The sequence below is a fragment of the Equus przewalskii genome, chromosome 16, assembly GCF_037783145.1.
Source record: "Equus przewalskii isolate Varuska chromosome 16, EquPr2, whole genome shotgun sequence".
NCBI classification, from domain to species: Eukaryota; Metazoa; Chordata; class Mammalia; order Perissodactyla; family Equidae; genus Equus; species Equus przewalskii.
The window spans coordinates 25,174,023-25,196,583 of NC_091846.1; the positions used below are offsets into that span (position 1 = coordinate 25,174,023).

The following is a 22,561-nucleotide window of genomic DNA, read 5'->3' on the forward strand; positions in this document are numbered from 1 at the left end:
CCTTGGTGATCCTGTTTACACACCTGCAGCCCTCACTAGACGACAGCTTCTTCATGACAGTGTGCTGCTGCGGATCCCCATTACTCCTCCCAGATCCATTCTCACCCTTCTCTGTCCTGCTCTGTGCCCAGAGATGCTGGTGCCTGTGGATGACGACACCACCCAGGCTCCCTTGCCAGCTGACCTCTGGGTGGATTCAACCAGTGGAAGATGGGAGGGTGGGAGGAGAAAGAAGCGGAGGTACTCTTCCTCTCCCTGGGCACTTCCAAGGCATCCCTCGACAACTGCTGTCTGCTCCTCCAAGGCTCAGGCCTAGGCGGCGGTGCTAACACCATTCCGGCCCTTGCCTCTTCGGTCCCAGGGTTGGCAACAACCTCGCACTTTGTTAGTTTCCAGGTACCTCAATAGCCTTCACTTGTTCCCTTAACCCGTGAGCAGCTCCTTCATCAAAGTCTCTCATTTAAACCACCCAATGAATCCTGGTTCCCGCGGGGACTGACTGACACAGGCAGGGCTTGCCTCGTTCACGTCCCCAACCAGCGCCTACAGCACACTGTTCACTAAGTACCGGAGGAAAGCAAGGAGTTCACGCAGCTTTTACTCACGGACAATACTCTTATCATTTTCGTTATGGCAAAAACCTGGGTGAATGAGAATAGCCAAGCGGGAGGGCTATTTTCAGAGTGAAATACTGAATTACAGAATTTTTCAAAAACAAGCATACTTTCTGTATTATCTGTATTTGAATATAATAAAAACATAGTTTCACCACAAGATTTGCTACATAAAATACATATGTAGAAAATAGAGTTGAAATGAAAAATCTACCTTGCTCTTTTCAAATATACCTCAAACTTTTACTTTTTCTCCATGAAGTCTGAATCTTAAGTCTACTCATTTGCGAGGCCCACGGTGAAATATACACGCCAAAGGTCTGCTTACCCGGAGTACAGCGCTTTCAGCCCTTCCTCTCGGCCTATCCTCACTAAAGCATGCAACATGCCTCGATACCGGATTTCTTTAAAGTTGGCATCATTCGTCTGCCCTTGAATCTGGAGCCGTGTCTTGGTTAAATCAATTGGAAATGTACCTAAAAATTGTAAAGAAAGAAATATTTCACTTAATAAAAAGAAATTCCAAGGGCTGGCCCGGTAGCGTAATGGATAAGTTCGCACACTCCACTTCGGCAGCCTGGGGTTTGCAGGTTCCGATCCCAGGCACAGACCTAGACACCACTCATCAAACCATGCTGTGGTGGCATCCCACATACAAAACAGAGGAAGACTGGCACAGATGTTAGCTCAGGGCCAATCTTCCTCAAGCAAAAAGAGGAAGATTGCAACGGGTGTTAGCTCAGGGCCAATCTTCCTCACAGAAAAAAAAAATCTACTAAATAAAAATACACAGTGGTATATTACTGGGGAAACATTCTGACTATAATGTAAAGTAAGAAACAGAATTAAGAAATGGCAGATACTTTGCAATCTTTTCTCTGTTAAAAAAAATTGGGAACCAAAACATTAAAAAAAATGGATAAATGTATTTTCCTTTCTTTACATATTTGTTTATGTCCCATCTTATTCTACATAGGATTTGAGAAGGCTGCACTGCTGTACAAAGTAGATACATGGAATGATTCATACAAACAGGAAATCCATTTCAAAATATGTTACTACAGGGCCAGCCTGGCGGCACAGCAGTTAAGTGCACATGTTCTGCTTCGGTGGCCTGGGGTTTTCTGGTTTGGATCCCGGGTGCAGATATGGCACTGCTTGGCATGCCATGCTGTGGTAGGCATCCCACATATAAAGTAGAGGAAGATGGGCACAGGACGTTAGCTCAGGGCCAGTCTTCCTCAGCAAAAAGAGGAGGATTGGCAGTAGTTAGCTCTGGGCTAATCTTCCTCAAAAACAAAAAAAAAAAGTTACTACTTTTTACAGACGTGAAGGCTAAAATAGGGTTCATTTGAATGAAAAGGAAGTAAAAGTTCATTTTCTAAAGGAGTTTCTCACTTTGTGTTTTATAATCTAAAAGTAAATCTGTGAATGTAGGTAAAAAGCTTAATACAGTACTTAACGCACAGTCCATCTAAACAGATAAAACCCATACTCAGTAAACCTGATTCACTGTCAATGGGAAAGTCCACCTGCCCAGAGAACCTTCGCAGGTGTGTGAGTAGGTGGTTAAGGTGCCTGAAACCCTTAGCCCTGATCCTCACTGGCTCCTCAGGGGCAGCCTCTGTCCCAGGGCAGCAATGACTGAGCCCTGGAAGCAAATGAAGTGTCCAGTCCAGCACTCAGCACTCAGCAGCTGCTGAATCAGTATTTGCTGAATGAACGATTCCACGGGATAAACAAAGGAACAAACAGGATCTGATGTGGAACTGAACTGACGAGGAACTACAAGTAGGATACGGATAAGGCACATAATTGGAAAGGGATGGAATAACAAAGGTAAGTGCAATCTGGCTCAGGAGGACCGTTGAGCTCCTCAAACCTCTTTACAGCCCGATGTGCTAACAGTGGCAAAGAGGGGAAAAGGACAATGAAAACAGGGACAGATGTCATCCAAAAATGATTCATGAAACTTGTTTGTTCAATTGGTTCAACTTTCTCCCCCTAAACTTTGACCCTTAAACTGGTAATAAATAGCCAAAATGACTATTTTGTCTGAAAAGCATACCAAAAGAAAAAGGAAATTTTGAATTCTGAGATTAACGTTTCATAATCTCACATTCTGTGCTTGAGCTACATTCACATCAAACACTGAATCCCAACACCATCACAGGCAGCAGGCAAACCGGCCCCAGCGCCCTGGGCTCCTTACCGCATTCTGCCGTGATGGAGGCCAGCCCTCCGTAAACAAAGGGCTTCCAGTTGAGGGCCGACATTCTCACCACCGTCCCCGCTCCTTCGAGTCACAGAAACATAGCCTCCAACAGGGTTTTTCCTGCACACGAAAAGGAAGACGTTTCAAAGTTGTGACTTGTCACACAGGCAGTTTCTTCTTTAAACTTGAGTTTCATCTGGAGAGTGCCACCAGATGCTATCACTGACACCCTCCTGCAGCGGTTCCCCGGGGGAGCCTCGCCTTAACGAAGCAAAGCAGCCCTATCCACTAAACCCCAAGTCAGCAACTACTATTGTCACTTGATCAGTTCCCTTAATTCTCATTCAGGCCTTAAAGCGTCCAATACACTGATTCCTTGATATGCGTGTATGTATTCAGCGGAGCACAATGGAGGCTATTTTCTAGAAGTCTATTTTATCTTTAATTTGTTTTGCACTCAATAAATATTTGTTATTTGCTCGCCACTGTCTTACTGAGTCCCTCCTGGGAGGCACTGGAATCCCTCAGGTGCACTGGAGCAGAAAAACGCTGCAATCCAGTGTCACAAGGTAAAATGACAATTACTTCCAATTACCAAAATACATTTCTAGTTTACACTGCATAAATGTTAACTCTCTTCTCTTACCCTTACTATGTGAATAGCTGGGAGGCAGCTTGGTATGAAGGAAAGAGATGGACTCGGGAGTCAGAGCCACACCACCTCCTAGGGAAGTTCCTGTTAACCTCTAGGTTTTTGATCATCATCATCATTATCATCACCATCATCATAACCATCATCGCGGCAGCCAACACAACCAATTAACTAAGGTAAAGAAAACACCTAGCTTTTAAGCTTATTGTGGGAATTAAATATATATGTTAAGACTAGCACAAGAAAGACACCCCACAACGGCTGCCTTCCATCCTCTTTCCCTCAATAGGTCTTCCGGCACTGTGACATATATTCACAAGCCTGCCACAGCCAGGTCCCCCACATTCAATTTATGTTCTGTGGTTTTACACAACTTCTGTTGGTAAATCTGGCCTTATGTCCATTAACAGGAAACACACGCAAATGAACACTTTTCTATATATACTATCAACTATAATTATTGTTGGTTTAAAATAAAATTTCTAGGGGCCAGCCCAGTGGCACAGCAGTTAAGTTCGCACGTTCTGCTTCCGTGGCTCAGGGATCGCCAGTTTGGATCCTAGGTGCGAACCTACGCACCATGTGTCAAGCCATGCTGTGGTACGAGTCCCACATATACCGTAGAGGAAGATGGGCACAGACGTTAGCTCAGGGCCAGTCTTCCTCAGCAAAAAAAAGGAGGAGGATTGGCAGATGTTAGCTCAGGGCTAATCTTCCTCAAAAAAAATAAATAAATAAAATAAAATTTCTAATTTATTATAGTCATTACCAGCAAGCAACATGCCCAATGTTTTTACTTTGCACGTTTTAGCAGTTTCCCAAGTCTATAGTTTCCAAGAATATCAGTTCTCAACAAGGCCAAGGGGCTTGTCCAAGCTGAGGGGAAACACAAGGAACCCAAAGGGGACCCTAAAGAGACCTACCCACAGCCACTCCTCGTTTATGGACGTTAACCAAACTCAGAGCCTTCCAGCTCTGACATGCTAACAGAAGTGAGTCATGAAGGCATGGGTGCTGGTCCAGTAAGCCAGGCAGCAGACGGGCTCCGTTAGGGTACTACAGAGAAGTGCCACCTGGGATGAGGTGGTCAAAATGAGCCCATTCTCCCTAGAAGGGGAACCTTAGCCGTTGGGGTCCCACTCTTGCCTGCAGGAACCTGTGGGCACAGACAACGGCAAGCTACCCCATCCTCACACCAAGGTCCCCTCTGTCCTCCAGGCAGGCATCCACCGGAGGCCAGGCTAGTCAGTGGGCCCCCAGAGGTTCTCCAGCTCATCTTCCTCTTCCTCTCCATCCTGCTGCAACTGCCAAGCATCAGACCCCACCACCTGACACCTAGACCGAGGGTGTTCATAATTGGCCTGCCTGCTCTAACCTCCCCCATGCCCAAACCATCCCACACACGGACACAACTCGGTCGCACACACACACCCCTGCCCTGCAAAGTCCTCTGTGTCTCCCCATTACCCAGACCAAAGTTCACAAGAGGCCCTCAGGAATCACGGTCGATGGTGGAATACGGACAGTAGGGTGTCGGAGGAAGACGTGCAGATGCTTCAGAGATGCACACGAGCAGATGTACAGGGTCCAGAATTGGCTTTAAAACAGTTCAGCAAAAGGGAGAGGGAGCAAGGCAGGGGGGCAGTTGAAGCGAACAGGGCAAACTCTTCATAATTGTTGAATATAGTGATGGTATATAGGGTACACTGTACTTTCCTCTCTGCTTTGTGTATTTGAACTATTTCATATTAAAAATGATTAAATGCTTTTTAAAGCAAAAAAAAAAAGGCCATCTGGGGAGAGGGAAAAAAAGGCTCCCTAAGCATGGAAGTTGAAAATCATCATATGTCTTGTGTATTTCAGTGCCAAAGAACAACTCCGCCCCCAGAACTCAGCTCCCTATTATCCTTGAAAACATTAATCTCCGTACTTAACTAATTCTTAGCCTACTAAGTTCATAATTAATATAATGATTAACACTGTAAGTCACAGAGTGTAAGAACACACTAAAAATAAATCCAGTAATACATTTCCTGTCCAGTAGTATCTTCTTCAACCCATTCTTGGATTTTGCTGAATCCAAGTTAAAAAACAAAACAACTACGTAACAACGGCCTGCGGAGGTCCTGTAACTTACCATTACAAGTGTTCCATACAAATGATTCCAGGGGATCAACTGGACAACAAGTTTGGGATAGGAGAGCAGAAAAACAGACTAGGAAACCCAGTCCCAGGAAGGGGCCTGGCCCAAAGGCTCCCAGCTGATGGGGGCAGAACGGGCCTCCAAATCAGTGCTACTGAAAATCAGTGAGTTAAATAAATGACAGCCAATTCACGCCTTGGAATACTCATCAACTAAATTCCAGTTTTAAGTAGCTAATTCTCAATGATGATATTATAGTCGATTCTTCTTTTTATTTATCATATTTAGTAGTGATTTTTTTCTATATATAGACATGCACACAAACATACACAAATGATATCCATAAAAATGTCAGCAAAAACTTATGAGAAATGGGATTAGAGCTTTTGATCTCCAATTTAGAAACAAACAAAACATTTTTAAGACTATATTGTCATATGACTTCATGCCATCTCACCGATTAACCTTCCGGTTTCCTGCCACTGCTTTTATTTGTTTGGCTAGTTCAGTTTTAAAGAGATTTGGCTACTTTTTCTTTTGTTGGTTTTGATATTAAGCTTTTAGTTAGATTAAAACCCAGAGGTTCCGGGTTATACGCATATGCAAATACCCAACTAGAGCTCAAAACTGAATCCTGTGGCTGGAGCACACAGCCATCAGCTCCTATTCAGATGTACCACAACTAACTTACCTTCCACAAATGAGTGCCCCTCCTGTCTTCCTGGTGTAATCTATTGGATTACAATTTTCAAAAGTTAGCTAGGAAGAGGATAAAAATAACTTTTAGGCTCTTCTCTTCCTTTCCGAATGCTAGGACCAGATCCCTGAGCAGTTAAGACTAGGCGCCTTCCCATGTTAACGTTGGCTGAGTCAAAAGAATAATTTGGCTTAAATAACAACCAGAGAGTATCAGTAGTTGGTCAAACATCCAAACAAGAAAAGGTTCTAGGGGCCAGCCTGGTGGCGCAGCAGTTAAGTGTGCATGTTCCACTTCTGCAGCCCAGGATTGGCTGGTTTGGATCCTGGGTGCGGACCTACGCACTACTTGTAGAGCCATGCTGTGGCAGGCGTCACACATATAAAGTAGAGGAAGATGGGCACAGATGTTAGCTCAGGGCCAGTCTTCCTCAGCAAAAAGAGGAGAATTGGGGGCTGGCTCCGTGGCCTAGTGGTTAAGTTCGCGCGTTCCATCGCAGGCGGCCCAGTGTTTTGTCAGTTCGAATCCTGGGTGCAGACGTGGCACTGTTCATCAAGCCATGCTGAGGCAGTGTCCCACATGCCACAACTAGAAGGACCCACAACTAAGAATATACAACTATGTACCGGGGGGCTGTGGGGAGAAAAAGGAAAAAAATAAAATCTTCCAAAAAAAAAAAAAGAGGAGGATTGGTGGCAGATGTTAGCTCAGGGCTAACCTTTTTCAAAAAAAACGTTCTAGCTAAGACTGGAATAGAGACATTATGTTCAGTAAGCTGGACTGGCCACAGCAAGCTGTGACAGGGCTTAAGTTATCTTGGGCTGAAATCTCTGTTCAGTCAACTAAACCATTTCTTTGTTTTTGAGCTCTCTTTGAAGGAGTTCTCACATACATTCCTTAACTTCCTAGCACAATTTTTTTGAAATATCCCAATTCTACTGAAGTGGCAAGACTGACAGGCCAACAGTCAGGGAGGCTGATATTCTTACCAATCACTGTTTGGGCAGCATCCCAGCCAGAGATCCAGAAAACGGATTACGACTTTGCAAAAATTCCAGCCTCAGGCATAGCAGCGGCTGTCAATCACTTCCCACTTTGCACTCCTCTTTAGGCCATACCCTCTAGCCAGACTAAAACCCAGTGACCACTTCTCTTTGCTGCATTATGAACACAACACTAACAACAATAACTGTCATTATTGCATATCTGATATGTCAGGCATTGCTGTACGGTTTTCACATAAAGGATTTTATCTAATCCTCACAACCCTAGGAAACAGGAATCATTGTCCACATTTCACGGTTGACGAACACAGCCTGAGACAGGAAAAGCGACTTTCCCTAGTCACACAGCTACAAAGTACTCAAACTAAGTTCTCCACGAAGGAACACATGATCTTTTCATCTATGTATTACAAAGCCAAACGGTACTTTTGAAAGGCTGTTAAATAATATTGGCGGATGGGAGGGTAGGGAATTCTACACATTCAGAATAAACGCAGGATTTTCCTGCAGGGGAAATACAAAACTTTCTATCTACTTAAAAGAAAAAGTGTCTCGGGCTGGCCCCGTGGCCGAGTGGTTGGGTTCGCGCACTCCGCAGCAGGCGGCCCAGTGTTTCGTAGGTTCGAATCCTGGGCGCGGACATGGCACTGCTCGTCAGACCACGCTGAGGCAGCGTCCCACGTGCCACGACTAGAAGAACCCACAACGAAGAATACACAACTGTGTACCAGGGGGCTTTGGGGAGAAAAAGGAAAAAATAAAATCTTTAAAAAAAAAAAAAAAAAAAAAGAAAAAGTGTCTCCTGAGTGAAAATGTCTATACAAACTAAAAATTCCAAAGGATTCTCCCTACACTTAAGACATATGCTAAATTATCTATCCTCTACTACTCTCTTTCCTAGCACTTTTCTCCTCACCTCATTTGCACAACTGCAAAGAGAGGTGATTAAATACAGTAATTGCTGCTGGAACTTCTGAAAGCTTTCCAAGTTTCCTATATAATTAATTCTACGTAAGTTCTTTCAATTTTGTGTTCCCTTTTCAGCCTGCAGTCTTAAACTGTAACCACAGCCTCTAAACCTGTGCGCTCATAAATCTTTGTTCCCCGCAGGGCTGCCTTTCATTTCCCATGCCTTTTTAAGGTACAGGGCGGAAAATAAGCTCATCACTGATTTACAAGATGTGGAATTTAAAAGGAATCTCAGAAATTATATCTCAAGTCACATGAATTAATCGAGCCCACGGTCACAAAACTGGGCAGAGGCAAAGCCAAGACCAAAATTCATGCCTTTCAAAAGACTTTTCTTATTACAGCAAGAGGATGAATCTAGACTCTGCAAGGCAGTCCCGACATTGTTTTGCTATTCTTCAGCACTAACAATAATACTGATCATTCATTGCAACTGCTTTATGCAAAATTAATTACAAGTGGAAAGACGCTAAAATTCAGAGCTACATTAACTTTCCGAGCAAATTAATTCGACCCGTCCACGCAAACGTGAGCCAACCTGGCGTGTTCCGGGACCAATTCAAAGTACAGCGTGCCCTTTCCCAGAGTATGGAGCTCGCCGGCACCCGGCTGCACACTCTGAAGGAAGCACGAGTGGGAGGGACGCAGAGGGGGCGAAGCAAGCGGCGAGGGCACTGGGGCACGGGCGCACACGCCAAGACAGACGGGCCTCACACTCGGATCTCAGCGACGCTGGAGCAGCAATGACCCCACACCGCCCAGGAAAGAGGGCCGGAGCCGACGCTCCTGCGGAACTGGCCCGACCCAAGAAAGCGGCAGCCGGAGCAGCGGGGCCTGCCCCGGAACCTCGCGCCCACCGAGCCCGGCCCCGCACGCCAACTCGAGAGCAGCGCCAGCCACAGTCCCAGCCCCCGGCCGCGGCCGACCGGAGCGGGCAGCGCCGCCCGCGGCGGGGCGAGGAGGCCCGCGCCGGCTGGTTCCGGGAGCCGCGGGGAAAGGGAGGCGGGCCGGAGGAGGGGCGACGCGGAGCGGCCGCTGGCCCGGCGGTCAGGCACTTACCCGGACGCGGCGGCGCAGCAGCCCAGCACCTCCTCCTCCGCAGGCTCAGAGCCCGCGGCCGCCCAAGAACTGGAGAAAAGGCCGCCGAACCGCGGGGGCGGCCCAGGAGCCCACGCGCAGCCCCGCCCCGGCCCCGCCCTCCATCTCAGCTCTCATTGGCTGTTCCCTGCCCAGGCCCCGCCCACGGAAGCTGGCGGCGACCTGGCCGCCGAGGGGCGGGACCCGGTAACCTGTTCCCAACAAGTGGGGGCGGGAGCTGCGTGGGTCTCTGTGACGCCTCCTGCGGCCTCGGATCTCCGCTCCGCGGTAAAAGAGAAAGTTAAGAGCGTACCGTGAGCCCCGAAAAAGGAGACTTCTCAGGGTGCTGATTCTCTAGGTTCACGTGAACCTCCGTACTCAGAATGGAGTAACCTTTCACGTCTTTTTTTATCTCAGCTTTTTAGTTTGGAAATTTAGAAACTGACGGAAGAGTTGAAAGAATGGTACTATGAACAGTCTACCCTTCGCTAAATGCTAACATTTTTCATTCGCGTTCTCTCTCACTATACAGGTTTTTTACCTCTCAACCATTGGAAAGTTGCAAAAAACACTGCTTCACCCCTAAATACCTCGCTATTATCACATACGAGAAATTGAATATTATTTCAGCCATATCATCTGATACACCGTCCATATTTAAATTTCCTTTGTTGTCCGCAAATGTCATAAACACACACACACACAAACACACAGGGTTTTTTTCGGTTCGGGATCTACCCGAGATTCACTCGTTGCGTTTGACTCCATGCCTCATATACTACACAAATTCCTTTCGTTTCCTACACTAGTATGAGTACTCTCGCTTTAAAAAAAAAAAAATCTTTCATAACTTTGACCTATTTGAAAAGTCCAGGCCAGTGTCTTGCAGACTATGTCAATTTGGATTTACCGAATTGTTTCCTCATGATTAGATTCAGGTTAAATGTTTTAGTAAGAAAGTAGGAGGTAAGGTTTTGTACTTCCATAGGGAGACACTGTCGTTTTGTCCCATTATCCATGACGCCAAGTTTGATCACTCGGTCAAGGTGTGCTCTGGCAGATCTCTCCACAGAGATCCCTCTTTCCATCTGCAACGGATAGTATCTGCAGCGATGTTACTGAGCAAGGACTTGCCAGCCAATGCACATAGAAACCAATACTATGGCAGTAGCTTTTGAGAAAAGGAAGAGCTGTATTGAGAGGTCAAGTGGCAAGAAAACAGGATGCAACGCTCTCAAACCTGTCTCCCCAATGCAGGGTTTGGGGTAAAATTTAAGGGATTAGGGAGGGCAGGCTGGTATGCAGAAGTGCTGACAGGACAGATTTTGATTGGAAGGACTTTAAACAAGACCTCTTATAGCAAGGTAGGAAAAGGGGCTTTAACACCATATCTTCCTGGACAACAGACTCCTCACTTCTGATAAAGTCCCTGCTTTCAAATTCCAGTCGTGTCCCAGTCCTTTGGTTCCATTGGTGGTAGGGGGAAGGAATCTTTGGTTCCAGGTGTTATTTCAGGTCAAAATTTTCTCCTCTGTGCATGTTCCAGCTACATGACTTGCAATTTTGGCTCACTGTCCTTGCAAGACAGCTTTAGCATTCTGTTATTGATAAGATGCGATTTGTTTAAACTGGTCCTATGGTCACAAATCCTCTCTTTCTGTTATTCATACCTCAATCTTGAGGGTTATGGAGTGACAACGGCTCTGGCTGCTTCCTGCTGATAAGGGGCGTAGGCTTAACAGAGGCCTGGGGAATGAAATTGTTTAGCTTTTAATTGTAAATACTCATGAGTCCGAGGTTGTAATCGAAGTGTTGCATTATGGGCTTCTTTCACAATCATGACATGAGTTAGGGGTGTAGGTTTTAGGACACGAGAAACACAGCAAGTGTAGTTTCACAAGGAGGAATATAAATCCTAATAAACACAACTTTATGATGCCTAGCTCAAGCAATCTCTCGAATATAGACCTTATTCCCAATGGGAACCGTGAGAAAATATTGTTTAAGAGATCAAACCCAGGTTCTTGGGATGAGACTTGTTGGAGCCAAGTTGCCTGTTGTCTAGTTTTGTCTATATGAGTTTCAACCTCTGAAGAAGTGTTAATATAGATGCAACAGAAAGAGTTAGCTGCAGCACAAACACTTCCTTGTTCAGCTAGTATGTAATCCAGAGCAATTTGGTTATCTAACACTACTTTGACCAAGGAATCTAATGCTCTTTGTTGAGCAGCTAAGGCTTGGGCTGTTTCAGTGGCTACCATTCCTAAGGTGAGAGAGAGATTTCTAATCTTATATTCCTGTGCTGTCATACCCAACCAGGGTGATAAGGTTTATCCAAAGAAATATCCATCAGACTGTCCTTGAAATCCAGGCAAACATTTGTTTGGTGCTCCCCAGACTGAATCCCCATCTAATATAGATTTTTTAATTGTAGTAAAAAGTTTTAAAGAACTCGTCCAACGCTAGGCTTCGTTTGAGTTATGTACAAAGAAAGGAGTGACTAAGTATCCTAACAGATAGGTACCTCCTATGTGCCAGCTATCAAGGCAATTATAGGCCCAGGGTTGGTGATTGGATCCACAGACAAAGATATACCCTGAAGGGGCACATAGAATACCAGTCATGTTGTTACAATTTTGGCTTTCATTTTGGGAGATTTTATCTAGGACCTGGTCAAGCCAGGGGTCAGAGCAAGGCAACATCCAGGAGGAAAAATTTAATCCACAGATTGGTATAGAATTGGGTGGTCCAGGAAGGGACGCTCGATCTTTTTTATGAAAATTTTGACATAATTAGTGGACCTGTAATTCGAATTTTGCCAGCACCTTTCCTGGACCAGAGGGTAGGAAATAGGAATTGAGTAGTAAATGTCATCGAGTAAACAGGTGAGTATAGTCTGTCCGTCAGCAAATGTCTGGTTCTTGTGGTTATAGGACCTTTTGTCCTTACATTCTCCTCTGGAAAACATTATAGGCTGCTTTGTAGGGGGTGTTATAAAGAAACAGGGGACAGGAGATCCTCTGTTGATTAACCTGACCCTATAGGTTACTTCTGAAGGTTTTTTGTCATAAGTCACTGTGAAGTTAGATTTGCTTGAGAAATTTACTACTGGCATTACTATAGGATCACCATGATCATGTACTGAGTAGGGTTTTGGGTGGCACATCCAACAGTCGGTTAGGTTTACTGATTTTGAAAGAGCCTGTGAAATTCTTATTAAGAAATTATCTTTCCAACCCTGAGAGGCTTGGACAAAAAAAGGACGTAGCAAAGAAAAGTAGGGGACATTTTATAGTCCGGACTTGAATTGACAAAGAAAGTAGTTCAGTCCTTCTGGGAGGAGGCAATTAGTTTGTAAGAAGTAGAAAGTCAGGACAATTATAGCAAGAGGAAGAAAGAGGACAATATAGTGGGAGGGGTTTCACCAGCCAGGGATGAGTGATTATGGAATTCCATCAGAGGGGCAGCCGAAGTTTTTGAGTAATCTTCTCTGGGGCTAATTCAAGGAGGAAGGGATGATTAATTAGATGGTGCAGACTAGTGTGTCTGAGAACAAGGAAGAATTAAGTTGCATCAATACAGGCCTGGTCCAGTATCTTGGGTAAACTGTCCCCTTCAGCTGTCGTCTGTTTCTGGCCTCTCAACCTGATCGTGCAGAGGCTGGCTTTAGAGGCAGGAAAAGCTTCTTATCCATCTGAAGATCTAAGAGTCCCTTCGGTTTTGTTGCTTTTTCTGAAAAGTAACTTAAGATCACTTAAAGGTTCAGAAGAATACTCTTGAGGGAAAAGTCGGCCACAGGCCTCCATCGCCACCCAGTATTTGGATGATTCGGTCTTTCTGTTTCCTCTTGTCCATGAAGGGCATTACCCGTTTGGGAATTATAAAGGGGACCACAGGGGTCCTGACTGGAAATGGGTATTATTTTTATTCATGAGTGGTGTATCCAAGGTTTAACTCCTTTTAATTTTACCGAAGAATGCGTAACCAGAAGGATTTCATAGGGTCCATGCCACTTAGGCTGTAGTTGGTCCTCAGGATGTTGATTTTTCCAAGTCTTCAGGAGGATCCAATCCCCTGGGCTTATGTAATGCAGTGGAATGTCTGCGGGAAATAGTAATTGGCTAGAAGCATATTTATGTATAGCACATAAAGTAGCACCTAGAGACTGTACACATTTTATAGCATCTAGTTCTTTTACAATATGATCATTTTCAAGATTGCAATAATACTTAGTTTTAAGGAGGGTCTCCCATATAACATTTCATAAAGGCTCAATTGGAGCTTACTTCTAGGGGCTACTCTTACCCTAAACAGGGCAACTAGCAAGACCTCATCCCATGTTAAGTTGGTTTCCTGGTATATTTTGGCAATTGTTTTCTTTAGGGTATAGTTCATTTCTTCAGTCTGGACTGAAGTCTCCATGAAGTGTGTAACTTCCATAGTATTCTGAGAGCCCCAGACATCTCTTGTGTTACCTTGGCTATGAAAGCTTCTCCATTATACCTTTGAATTGAAAGAGGCAGCCAAAAGTGAGGGGTAATTTCTTTTAGTCAGGCCTTTGTTACTTTGGAAGACTTTCCTGTCCTGCATCAAAGAGCTTCAACCTGTCTTGTGAACATATCTGCAAATACCAGCAAATATCTATAATTTCCATGGCTCTTGGCATAAGAGTAAGGTCTACTTGCCAGTCATCTCCTGGTTCTGTCCCTCAGATTTGCACCCCTTTGGTTATTGGTGGTGGCCTGCTTTTGGGACTGTTTCTGGCACAAATCAGGCAATTTTTTACTACCTTTTGGATAGTCCTTTGCATTTGTGGACCAGCAATAAACTTTTGTAGCCAATGATAGGTTGCATCTCTCTCATAATGGGTTCCTTGATGTAGATGAGTAATAATTCCTTCCACTAAATGCTTGGGTATAAGCACTAGTCCCTGTTCATTATAAATCCAGCCTTCTTTGGTTGTTTGTTACTGATCACTGTATAAGTCTTGAGAGTCACCATGAGATCCCCATTCATCTGCTCTGTCTAGATCCATTGCTGAATACTGAGGCTTAAAGAGAGACAAATCCACACTTGGAATGAGTGTGAGGGGCTTAGGACTTGGGATTTTAGTTCTGGATGCTTGTTTTGCAGCCTGATCAGCCAAATTATTTCCTCTTGCTATATAACTAGCAGTCTTCTGGTGGCCCAGATAGTGTATTATGGCCACTTCTTCTGGCATCATAACTGAATCAAATAAGGTCAGTATCTCCTCCAGGTGTTTAATCTCTTTCCTTCCTGATGTGAGTAGACCCGTCTTTCCATATGGCCCCTGTACATGCCCAACGGAAGGTGTACTTAGAATCAGTATAAATGGTTACCTTTCTCTTAGCTCCAAGATGCAGGGCTCCTGTGAGGGCTATGAGCTCTTCCTTCTGAGCAGATGTATCTGGAGGGAGGGCTTCTAGGACCTCCTGATGAGTTACTATCGCATACTTGGCCTTTCGAAGTCCACGGTCCATGAAGTAAACATTTCCCATCAGTAAACATTTCCATATCTGGATTCTCTAAAGGCTGACCAGTAAGGTAGGGTCTGCTAAAATAAGCTTCTTCAATTATTTGTATACAACCATAGACATGTTCTCCTGTCACAATGGGGAGCAGAGTGGCTGGGTGTAGAGTGGATGCTGCCTGTAATATTACATTCGGGTTGTCCAATAGTATGGCCTGACATTTGCCCAGTCTCCCTAAAGTAAGCCAGTATTCACCTTTGTTTTTCAAGTAGAGGCAGCACACAATATGGAGTGTGCACAGTAGTAGGTTGGCCCAGGGTACATTTTTCAGCCTCTTGTAAAAGGTCACAGGTTGCAGCTACAGCCCAGAGGCAAACTGGCCACCTTTGCATTACAATATTCAATTGTTTGGAAGACTAAGCTACTGGCCTCTGGCAGCACCTCAATTCTGAGTTAGCACCCGAGGACTTACGCCCTGTTGTTCATGTACAAAAAGATCAAATGCTTTCTAATGTCTGGGAGACCAAGTGCTGGGGCTGTTAAGTTTCTCCTTGATGGTGTGGAACACCTTATGGTATTCTGCAGTCCAGCTTAATGGCTCATTGTCATTTCCTCTAAGAGCCTCATGTAGAGGTTTGGCCATGAGTCCAAAATTAGGGATCCAAATACAACAGAACCCAGCCATTCCTAAAAAATCCTCACAATTGTCTTCTGGTGGTGGGTACAGCCACTGTAGCTAATGCCTCCCTTCGATCCAGGAATAAGTTTCTTCATCCTTTTGATAACTCAAATCCTAGGCATTTTACAGTTGGTTGAGAAATTTGCACCTTTCTTTTGAAGATTTTGTATCCCCGTTCTGCCTGAAAGTTTAAAATAAGGACTATATTTTGGTCTGAAGCTTCCTTAATTTTACTAGCAATTAGTATGTCATCCACATCCAGTAAGACCCCCTCACTTAACTGAAGATGCCTTAAGTCCTTGGCTAAGCTCCCCTGCAGATGATGGGGGCATTTTTAAATCCTTAGAGCTGGAGTATCATCCAGCAATATTAGTGTTTTGCGTTAGCCTCTGGATCATCCCATTCAAAGGCAAACAGGTTCTGGGCCTCAGGACTTGGGGGGTATGCAGTAAAAGGCATCCTTTAAGTCCAGAACTATAAACCAGCAGAAGTCTCCAGATAAAGTTCTAAGCCAAGTATAAGGATTTGGCACTGCCGGATGTATATCCTCTACAATTTGATTAATGGCTCTCAAATCCTGTACAAAACGATAGTCTCCAGTCCCAGGTTTTTGTCCTGGCAGGATGGGAGTGTTATACGGGGATTGACAGGGTCAGATTAATTGGCATTTAAGAAAGGTGGCTATCAGAGCTTTATACCTTTTTTCCTATGTCTCTTTAAAGGATATTGTTTCCAATTTGGAGTCTTGGAGTCTGGGCAGAATTTTACTACTATTGGGTCAGCCCCTTGGCTCTTCCTGGCCTCCTGTCAGCCTGCATGTCCACTCTTACCTTTGGCAGAATTTCTTCAGGGACTCCCAATTGAGGCTTGTCTCCCAGTTGCAACAGCACCGCTTGGAGGGCAGAGGCTTGATCTAGGACTTGTTTTTTTTTTGAGAAAGACCAGCCTTGAGCTAACATTCGCTGTGAATCCTCCTCTTTTCGCTAAGGAAGTCTGGCCCTGAGCTCACATCCGTTCCCATCTTCCTCTACTTTATATGTGGGACGCCTGCCACAGCATGGCTTCATGAGCGATGCCATGTCTGCACCCAGGATTGGAACCGGCGAACCCCAGGCCACTGAAGTGGGCACACAAACTTAACCGCTGTGCCACCAGGCCACCCTGGGAGGATTTTAATGTCTACTTTTTCTGGTGAAAAAGTCACTTGGGCATTTAATTTTGTTAATAGATCTCATCCCAACAGTGGAATAGGGCACTCAGGCATATATAGAAAGCTGTGTTTTAGATATGTTTTCCCCATGTGATACTCGAGCGGTTGTAGGAAAGGCTCATGAGAGACTTCCCCAGAAACATCAGTAATGGATGTGGTCTTGGGGGAGAGGGAGCCCTGTCTGGTGTTTAGTACAGAATAAATAGCTCCAGTGTCGATTACAAAGTGTATGTTTTTTTCCCACAGCAATTATCACCCGGGGCTCCTTGTGGGAAACGTCAATGGTGCTGATGGAGTCTAGAGGAGCCCCTGGGCCCCATCATTCTTGGTCACTGTCAGCAAATTGGGGCATCTGGTGGTTAGGCCATTGGTCTCCTCTCTTGACTTCCAAAAACGGTTGGGACATTCCTTTTCCAATGGCCTTCCTGCTTACAATAAGCACATTGTCTTGGCCCCAGGACTGAGTGTCCCTTGCAGTTGGAAGGTGGGGGCCCAGGAGGTCTTACTCCTGGCTGTTTGTCTTTTCTCACTGGCCTTGGCGGATTGGGACTGAGGGCTATAGCAAGTAGGGCAGCTTGCTGTCACATCTTCTGCTTGTTTCTGTTTCTCTTGTACCTGGTGGTGGCTGTTAAACACTTTAAAGGCAATCTCAACAAGTTGAGACATGGGCATCCCCAAAACCCCTTCCAATCTTTGTAACTTTTTCCTTATATCAGGAGCACCCTGGTGGATAAACGTCATATTGATCAGCCTCATGTTATCCAGATGTCCCGGGTCAATATCAGTATACTTTCTGTAGGCTTCAAAGACTGTTTCTAGGAAAGTTGAAGCTTTTTCTTTTGGTCCCTGTTATACCTCCTGGACCTTATTTAGGCTCTTTGGTTTGGGGACCCCCTTCTACATTCCACTTATTAAACATATTTAAACATATTTTAAACATATTTTGTAACTGTTTAATTTTGTCTCGTCAATGGGGTTCCAGCCTGGCTTAATACCAGGCATGGCCTATACCTTAACTGGATCATTGAGGTTTAACTCATGAAGCCTCTTGGCCTCCTGAAGAGCCCTTTCCAGTATCATCCTACGTTCCTCTGGGGTGAAGAGGATGTTCATAAGGGCTTGATTGGCAGCCCAATTGAGATTGAGTCCCAAAGATGGATGTAAATAAACTTTCCATCTTTTTGGGATCATCTTGGTAAACAGGTGCATTTTTCTTCCAATTGTATAAGTCCAAAGTTGAAAAGGCTGGCCTTGGTCATGGAGGCCTGCAGGAGCTTATCTTAGTGAGAAGTGCCCTGCCTGGGTTGGAGCCTTCCCTGGGCCAAATTGAGTGCACCAATGGGGATGAGCAAGAGAGATAATTCCTGTCTGACTATTAGGTAAATGGGGGTACAAAGTCAAACCAGTGGCTTTAGGAGAATCAGTATGCCCTCCTTGGTCACCTCCAATCCCATCCCCAGCATACAATGGAGGCTCTGTAGGGGATAGCAAATGAGGAAGGACATATCATCTGACTTTGATTCTAGGAGGATAGGTTTTTTCTGTGGATCCTCCCTCTGACTCAGAACCTTACATCTCTTTTGCAAATTCTTATTTTGGTATAATAACATAAAAGATTGCCCAAAGGGAATCTCATTCCGTTTTTCTTCCCTTTCACAGAATAGGTCTAATTGCAAGATGGTTTTATAGTTCAGAGACCCATTCTCAGGCCACATCTCATCTGACCCCAATTGGGGCCAGGTTGTATTACAAAAGGAAATCATTCTCTTTTTCTTCATGGGCTCATAACAGAACACTGCTCAGTTTTGAAGAATGCATTCCCATGGGCTGCAATTTGGTATACTATTTACATTTCCCATTTTAGGGGGCTTTTTTCAAGGTGGCCACAATAAACAAGGTCTTTGTAGGGGGTAGTGTTTAGAGTCTGATAGTGTTGCTTGTGGGAACAGCTCCCTTAAGAATAAGCAAGGGGTCACCTGTCTCTCTTATGTATTTTGGCACAACAAAGTTCAGGCGAGTAAGCCACTGGACGAGCTGCCACTGCCAACTGCTTTACCAGGAAGCGTGAAGTCCCGATAAGAGAGGTTCTTCAAAAGGGCGTCCCTATGAGGCTGCTACACATCATGGGCAGATGCCCTGACGCCTCCCTAAAATTCCAGTCACCTGGGAATGTCCCCAAGGACTGGAGGGAACAGCGCCCCTTTCCTCAGAGTCAGAAGACCCTCATAAAGTTAATTTCTAAAGGAGGTTTGGTTACGGTCACCAAGAAACTCAGTACCCAAACAGCCAATTCAGTTTAGACAAACATTAACACACAATTCTACATATAACACAGATCAGAATGCTAACTAGACCACCAAGAGTAACTCATGAGTTAAACTTTTATCCTGTCTCTTATTATCTTGGTGGTCCAGGCCCAAGATTCAGGACTCAGCCCACCAGGATTCCCAAGAATACAAGTCAAACTTACATTTTCAGGGGATCAAACCAGAGAGATGAGGTAAGGGACAGTTACTTCTTAAAGTTACTCGTTACTCACCCAGAGATATCTTGATCCACAAGCAGTTTCTATTTGCAAAAATGAAGAAAGTGCTGAAGAGCCTGGAGTGCCATGGTGGGAAATGGGAATCCAACCGGCCGAACCTCTAAACAAAGTTGTATAGACGACCACTTAGGGTCAGCAACCAGAACGCAGCAACCACACCCCATTGAGGGCTACAGAGCCTCGGGCAGGCAGTCACAAGACCGAGGTCCCTTCATGGTCACCAGAAATTATTACCAAACAAGGGCTTACTACCCAAGGTGCATGGAAGACAATACTACGGCTCCGGCTTTTGAGACAAGAAAGAACTTTATTGCAAAGTTGACCAACAAGGAGACAGGAGGCAAGGCTCTCAAATCTGTCTCCCCAATCCAGAGTTTGGGGTTAAATTTAAGGGATTAGGGATGGCAGGCTGGTATTTGGAAGTGCTGGCAGCCCAGATTTTGACTGGAAGGGCTTTGAACAAGACCATTGATGGTAAGGTATGAAAAGGGGCTTTAACACCAGATCTTCCTGGACAACAGACTCCTTACTTCCGATAAGGTCCTTGCTTTTGAGTTCCAGTCATGTCCCAGTCCCTTGGTTCCATGAGGAGAGGGGGAATCTTTGGTTCCAGGTGTTATTTCGGGTCAAAATTTTCTCCTCCATGCATACTCTGGCTACATGACTTACCATTTTGACTCATTGCCCCTGCAAGACAGCTTTAACATTCCATTGTGGATAAAATGGGGTCACTTTAAACTGGTCTTGTGGTTACAGTGATTGGGTGAAACCAGGTGCATATTTTCACCCAATGTGGCAGCACGCACTGATGAACACATCGCATTGGTTATAAAGTGGTTTTCTAATTCTTTCACTCCTTTCATTTAATTAGCTGTCAATCCTGTCTGAAGAAGAGTACCCCTCCCCCTCTTTCTCCATTTCTCTTTTTTTTCTTTTCTTCTCTTTATCCTCCTCCCCTTCACAATTCCCCTCCCCCTCCTCCTTCGTCTTGAATAACAGTGTGGATTCCCAGAGTCTTGTAAATTCAATTTAATTCAATTATTTTAATCAAATACCCTTATAATTTTTGGTGCTCAAATTGCCCATATCTGGCTAGTGGAAGTCCACACATCTGGCTCCTTTATCCTTACACATGTCCTATCAACCTTTGAGCTCTTGCTTGCTTTCTAACACAAGACCTACTAGCTCTCACTTTGTCTTCTCTGCCCTCAGCAGCAAAACCCTAGTTCCTTTTAGTAGGAAATGGCACTTAGAAATCGTATCTGAGTACTTGGTATGCTCATTGCTACTGGGATGTCATTTCTTCTAGGCCCTTTCAGTGGACAAAGCATATAGATACAGATATAGATATAGATATAGATATAAAACAGTAAACAGTATTCCCTTCACTCAGATATAGATGTAAATCATGAGTTTATACTGATACCTTCAACTCAAAATCCAACACCATTGGGTTCACTCCAGCCTTCCTCTTTCTATATTGATATCTTTCCTCTCCCACAGTGAAAACCCTGATTCCTGTCAGCATCAATATAGTTACCTATTTTTTCTATCCTACAATATACACAAAATAGTGGAGACTTATGCACCAGTACTGCCACCAGCAACAAACCTTCTAAGTTTAAGATTTCTTTGCAGTTCTTTTTATATTTATAATACATCACTCTAAATGTGTGTGGTTAGAGTACTATATTCAAAAGTTACTTGAATTAATTTGCTTTTCCATATGGTTATGTTATTGATTTCATATGTTTTTAGGTTTGCCATTTTTATTAGCATCAATTTTAAAGTTTTCTTTTTTCCTCTTTTTTATTTCTTTTCTTTCTTTTTTTTTTTTTTTTTGCTGAGGAAGATTCACCCTAAGTTAACACCTGTTGCCAATCTTCCTCTTTTTTTCGCTTGAGGAAGATTAGCCCTGAGCTAACATCCATACCAATCTTCCTCTGCTTTATATGTGGGTCACTGCCTGAGCATGGCTAATGAGTGGTGTAGTTCCACACCCAGGAGCTGAACCCGTGAAACAAGGCCACTGAAGTGGACCGTGCCGAACTTAACCACTACACCATGGGGCCAGCCCCTTTAATTTCATTCTTTGAATATATGAAGCATCCACCTGGTTCAAAATCAAATCTTACAAGTGTTATACTCAGAGGAGTAGCACTCACTTCCCATCCCCTCCCTCTATTCCCACATACCTCCTACCAGTAACCATTGTCATTAGTTTCCAGTTTATTCATCCATCCCCCCAAATTAAGACCATAGATATACATGTATCTTTATTATTTATCTTTGGTTGTATAACTGAGCTTAGCAGCTTAAAACAACAAAGACTTATTACCTCCCAGTTTTTGTGGGTCGGAAATCTCAGAGGGGCTTTGCTAGGCAAGTCTTGCTCCAGGTCTTCAGAAGAATGAAATCAAGGTGTCACTTGGGGCTGCAGTCCTCTCAAGGCTTGGCTGGGGGAGGGTCCGCTTCCACGCTCACTCAGCCCGGCTGTTGGCAGGCCTCAGCAGATCCTCTTGCAAGCTCATTTACATGGCTGTTGGCAGACCTTAGGAACTCGCTGGTGGTTGGCTAGTGTATTCGTTTCGTGGGGCTACCATAACAAATTACCACAAACTGCATGGCTTTTACAAAACAGCAATAAATTCTCTCACAGTTCTGAAGCCTAGAAGTCCAAAATCCAGATGTGGGCAGGGCCACAATCTCTCTGGAGCCCCTAAGGGAGAATCTTTCCTTGCCTTTCTCCTAGCTTCTAGAGGTTGCCGGCCATCCCTGGCCTTCCTTAGCTTGCAGTTGCATCACTTCAATTTCTGGCTCTGCCTTAAAGTGGCATCCTTCCCTCTGTATCTCTGTGTCCAAATCTGCTGCTTATAAGGACACAAGTCATTGGATTAGGGTTGGCCCTAATCCAGTATGACCCCATTTTAACTTGATGGCATCTGTAAAGAACCTATGTGCAAATAAGGTCACATTCAGAGGTACCAGGAGGGTTAAGACTTCAACATGTCTCTCTGGGAGACACAATTCAACCCACAACGGCCAGATTTATCAGTTCCCTCCATTGTGGTCTCCCCATAAGACTATTCACAACATGGCAGCTTGCTCTGCCCTAGAGAGAGAGACGAAAAAGAAAGAGAGAGAGATTCCAAGATGGAAGCCGTAGTCTTTTTGCAACCTAATTTAACACTGACATCTCACTACTTCTGCTATATTCTATTTGCCGGAAGGAAGTCAATAAGGCTAGCCCACTCTCAAGGGGAA

General features: G+C 44.6%; 1 protein-coding gene across 7 annotated transcripts in view; it reads right to left on the reverse strand.

Moving 5' to 3' along the window:
* The window catches only part of SLC25A30 (solute carrier family 25 member 30), a 34,553-nt gene extending 12,390 nt beyond the window's left edge, over positions 1-22,163 (reverse strand). Inside the window, exons 1-4 of one of the 7 annotated variants that reach the window (XM_008537725.2) lie at positions 21,636-22,143; positions 19,292-19,397; positions 2,827-2,949; positions 943-1,090 (exon numbers count right to left, since the gene is read on the reverse strand). In XM_008537725.2, the coding sequence (XP_008535947.1) occupies positions 943-1,090; positions 2,827-2,890 (212 nt within the window). In that variant the 5' untranslated portion in view covers positions 2,891-2,949; positions 19,292-19,397; positions 21,636-22,143. Of the gene's footprint in view, positions 1-942; positions 1,091-2,826; positions 2,950-3,475; positions 3,878-7,310; positions 9,670-19,291; positions 19,398-21,635 lie in introns of those variants that run through there. The other 6 variants (XM_008537718.2, XM_008537700.2, XM_008537736.2 and 3 more) reach the window with 6 other exon arrangements.
* Positions 22,164-22,561: the final 398 nt, after the last annotated feature.